Source organism: Egretta garzetta, unplaced genomic scaffold, assembly GCF_000687185.1.
Source record: "Egretta garzetta isolate BGI_Z169 unplaced genomic scaffold, ASM68718v1 scaffold140, whole genome shotgun sequence".
Taxonomy (NCBI): Eukaryota; Metazoa; Chordata; class Aves; order Pelecaniformes; family Ardeidae; genus Egretta; species Egretta garzetta.
Window position 1 is genome coordinate 353357 of NW_009258376.1, and position 4396 is coordinate 357752.

Below are 4396 nucleotides of genomic sequence, written 5' to 3' on the forward strand. Positions count from 1 at the left end.
ACTGGCCCCCTCGCAGGGCCACCTGCTCGGCCCGGCCCCCGGGGATGCTGCCGGACACCCCGGGGCTGGGGCAGAAGGGGATGCTGCCACCCCCTGCCACGTCCCGGGGGCCCTGCATGGAGGGCTCAGCCCTGCCTGGGAATTGCTTCATTAATTAATTTGCTCTGCAGCATCATGGGGGGCCTTAGGCTGCCCCAGGGACCAGCCCGTCCCCATGGACCATCCTCCTCCTCCTCCTCCACAGCCCCCCTTGCCCCCCTCTTCCCCCAGCTCCTATTTCCCCCGATTTTCTGCTTACTCTCAGACTTAACCGGCTCCACCTGCCAGCAAGCACCAGAAAATTGGAGCAATCCCCGTGGCCCCCAATTTGGCCACAGCTGCGCTTGGCCCATTGGCGGGGCGGGGAGGGAAAACAGCCCTGGGCAATATTTCTGGGCCATACACAGTTTGTCGGGACGGCTTTTCCTCCCCCCATGGGAACCCCATTGCTGCTCCGGGGGGATGTGTTTAACGGGGTCTGGTTGTCATTAAGCCCCCCCGAGCTTTGAGGGTAGAGCACGCGTGTGCCTGGGTGCTCACGCATCCTCATTCCAAGGGCAGAATATTTGGTTCCCACAAAACAGGGTGAGACCGGAGCAGAAACATGCTCGCCTTTGGCAGCTCCTCCTTTGGCTCGTTGGGAAAGGGGGTCTCCAGGGGGGACGGTGCCGGATGCCCGCTCCCCAATCCCGCCCCCCTGCACCACAAAGCCAGGGCTGGGGCTGCCCACAGGGTTTCCTCCTCCGCCCGCAGCCACGCGTGGGCGACGTCCCCCGGGAGCCCCAGGATGTGCATTGGGTGCCACTGGCCATTGCGGGGACCCCCGGGACTGTCCCCTAGCTCTCAGGGGACACCGCAACGCGGTGCTGGAGCCCTGCAAATATTGACCCAAAGGCCAAGGGGGGAGCAGGGGAGGAAGGTGACGGCTGCAAAACCCCAGGGGAGATGGTGATGTGGCAGCAAGCGGCAGCGCGGGCAGGGAAGCTGCCTGCCCTTTGTGTGCCCGCTCCCCTAATTGAGCCGTTATTGTTCCTGCCTTGGGTTTGGCTTGTGGGGGTTTTTATTAATTGCGGGGGGGGAGGGGCGGCGGGGGCACACAACCACATACAGCTGCACAAACCCGTGCACAACCACGCACGGCCATGCACAACCATATACAGCTGCTCAAACCCATGCACAATGATGTACGGCTGCACAAACCCATGCACAACCACATACGGCTGCACAAACCCGTGCACAACTATGCACGGCTACACACAACCATGTACAGCTGCACAAACCAGTGCACAACCATGCACAACCACATACAGATGCACAAACCTGTGCACAACCACACACGGCCGCACATGACCACGGAGAGCTGCACAAACCCTTGCACAACCATGTATAGCTGCACAAACCCGTGCACAACCATGCACGGCCGCGCACGACCACGTAGAGCTGCACAAGCATGCACAGCCGTGCACAGCCACACGCAACCATGCAGAGGCGGGCACAGCTTTTCACAACCACACACAACCATGCACAACGATGCGCAACCACACACACGACTGTGCACAACCGCACACAGCTCTGCACGGCTGCGCACAACCGTACACAACCCTTTGCAACTGCACACAACTGTGTGCATCCGTGCACAGCCGCGCACAACCGTACGGAGCCACGCGCAACCGTGCACAGCTGCCCAGAGCCGTGCACGGACCCCATACGGCCACGCACAGCCACGCACGGCCCTGCACAACCACGCACAACCACGCACAGCCCTGCACAACCACGCACAGCCCTGCACAGCCCCGCACAACCATGCACGGCCCTGCACAACCGCACACAACCACGCACAACCGTGCACAACGGCAGCGGGCGGGGCCGCTCCCCCAACCCCCGCCGGGGGGGGGGAGGGGGGAGCAGCCCCAAACCCCCCGATGCGGGCACCCCCGGGAGCTCCTAGGCGGTCCTAGATAACCCTAGATGGTCCTAGGTGGTCCTAGACAACCCTAGGTGCTCCTAGGCGGTCCTAGATAACCCTAGATGGTCCTAGGCGGTCCTAGACACCCCTAGGTGGTCCTAGGCAGTCCTAGATAACCCTAGGTGGTCCTAGACAGTCCTAGATGCTCCTAGGTGGTCCTAGACAACCCTAGGTGCTCCTAGGCGGTCCTAGATAACCCTAGATGGTCCTAGGCGGTCCTAGACACCCCTAGGTGGTCCTAGGCAGTCCTAGATAACCCTAGGTGGTCCTAGACAGTCCTAGATGCTCCTAGGTGGTCCTAGACAACCCTAGGTGCTCCTAGGCGGTCCTAGATAACCCTAGATGGTCCTAGGCGGTCCTAGACACCCCTAGGTGGTCCTAGGCAGTCCTAGATAACCCTAGGTGGTCCTAGACAGTCCTAGATGCTCCTAGGTGGTCCTAGACAACCCTAGGTGCTCCTAGGCGGTCCTAGATAACCCTAGATGGTCCTAGGCGGTCCTAGACACCCCTAGGTGGTCCTAGGCAGTCCTAGATAACCCTAGGTGGTCCTAGACAGTCCTAGATGCTCCTAGGTGGTCCTAGACAACCCTAGGTGCTCCTAGGCGGTCCTAGATAACCCTAGATGGTCCTAGGCGGTCCTAGACACCCCTAGGTGGTCCTAGGCAGTCCTAGATAACCCTAGGTGGTCCTAGACAGTCCTAGATGCTCCTAGGTGGTCCTAGACAACCCTAGGTGCTCCTAGGCGGTCCTAGATAACCCTAGATGGTCCTAGGCGGTCCTAGACACCCCTAGGTGGTCCTAGGCAGTCCTAGATAACCCTAGGTGGTCCTAGACAGTCCTAGATGCTCCTAGGTGGTCCTAGACAACCCTAGGTGCTCCTAGGCGGTCCTAGATAACCCTAGATGGTCCTAGGCGGTCCTAGACACCCCTAGGTGGTCCTAGGCAGTCCTAGATAACCCTAGGTGGTCCTAGACAGTCCTAGATGCTCCTAGGTGGTCCTAGACAACCCTAAGGTGATCCTAAATGGTCCTAGAAGGCATCCCATGCAGTGAGCAGGGTGGGAACAACCACTAGGAGGAAAGAGCCTTTGCACCTGGAAGGTGCCGAGGACCGAGGTGACCCTGCCCGTGAACCAGCCGGAGGGAGCTAGTGGAGCTGGGCAAGAGCCCCTGTCTCCCAAATTGTCCCCCAAACTCAACACTGAGGTTCACTTGAGTTGCATTTCTCTCTCCCCCCAGGTGGTAGAGGCTTATAAGCAAGGTCTCAGCCCAGCCGTTGGCTTTGAGCTCAACCCCTGGCTGCTGTGTCTCTCCAACTACCGGGCCTGGAAGGCTGGGTACCACGGGAAGGTTTCCTTCCTGAAGAAAGATCTGTGGAAGGTAACGGCGTCCTGAGGGTCTGGCTGTGCTCAGGGCTGGCCGTAGCTAGGGCAGGGCTTGGTCTGCATCTCCAGACAGCCTTTGGTGATGGTTGCTTGCTCCTTCCCCAAGCCACGCTGCTCCTGGAGGCGGGAGAACCATCCTCCTTTCCAGGGGAACGCCTGTGGCTGGCTGCTGGTCACGCAGGCAGCAGTGCTCCTTCTCGGGGCAGCTTTGAGAAGAGGTCGTAGGTGCTGCTGGCTTGTGGTGGCCTTCATGGGCGTGCTGAGGATGCTGGAGGCGGGTGTTTCGCAAGAGGCACTGCTTTCGCACCCAGCTCCCCGTCACACCGGCATGTCCCCGGCCCAGATGTTGTGGGGCATCTTTGCTTCCTCCGAGGTTCAGAAGATCTCCCGCAAAGCCTTTGGCTGCTTGAATGGTTCCCCCCGCTGCTCCCCTCTCTGCCGGCTGCTCCTTTCATTCCCCTTTTCCTTCTCTTTTAAGGTGAATCTTTCTGATTGCTACAATTTGATCGTGGTTTCCCCTTTTCCTTCTCTTTTAAGGTGAATCTTTCTGATTGCTACAACGTGATCGTGTTCCTGGCCCCCAGCGTGGTAAGTCGGTCCCTGGCACCCCGACTTGGCTGAGCGAGCTCAAGGGAGGGTTTACTTAGAGAGGATCTCGGACAGTGGCAAAGATAATAAGAGACCAGAGGTGAAGAAAATCCCAGGGTTGCTCATGCTGGAATGAAAAGCCAAACAGGAGGATGTTTTCCAGCAACGCAGCCCATTGCAGCTGATGGATGTGACCCTGTCTGGGACCCTCTTTCATGCGTCTTCCCAAGGGAGTGCAGCCCTGGGAGCACCGTCCCCATGTCCCCCACGGTGCTGGCTACCCAGCACTCTTCCCGGTCACGGGTGCCCGTTAAGGTCCACGCTCCGCCGTCGGGCTCGGTAAGGCAGAGCAGGGAGTCTTGTGGAGCGCCGAGACCTGCAGCAGCCACAGGCATTGCTGCGAGCCAGCGGCGCGGGGG

General features: G+C 59.8%; 1 protein-coding gene across 1 annotated transcript in view; it reads left to right on the forward strand.

Moving 5' to 3' along the window:
* Positions 1–4396, forward strand: part of ANTKMT (adenine nucleotide translocase lysine methyltransferase) — a 34276-nt gene that overhangs the window by 26747 nt on the left and 3133 nt on the right. Inside the window, exons 3-4 of the mRNA XM_009640013.1 lie at positions 3244–3384; positions 3927–3977. Of these exons, the coding sequence (XP_009638308.1) occupies positions 3244–3384; positions 3927–3977 (192 nt within the window). The remainder of the gene's footprint in view (positions 1–3243; positions 3385–3926; positions 3978–4396) is intronic.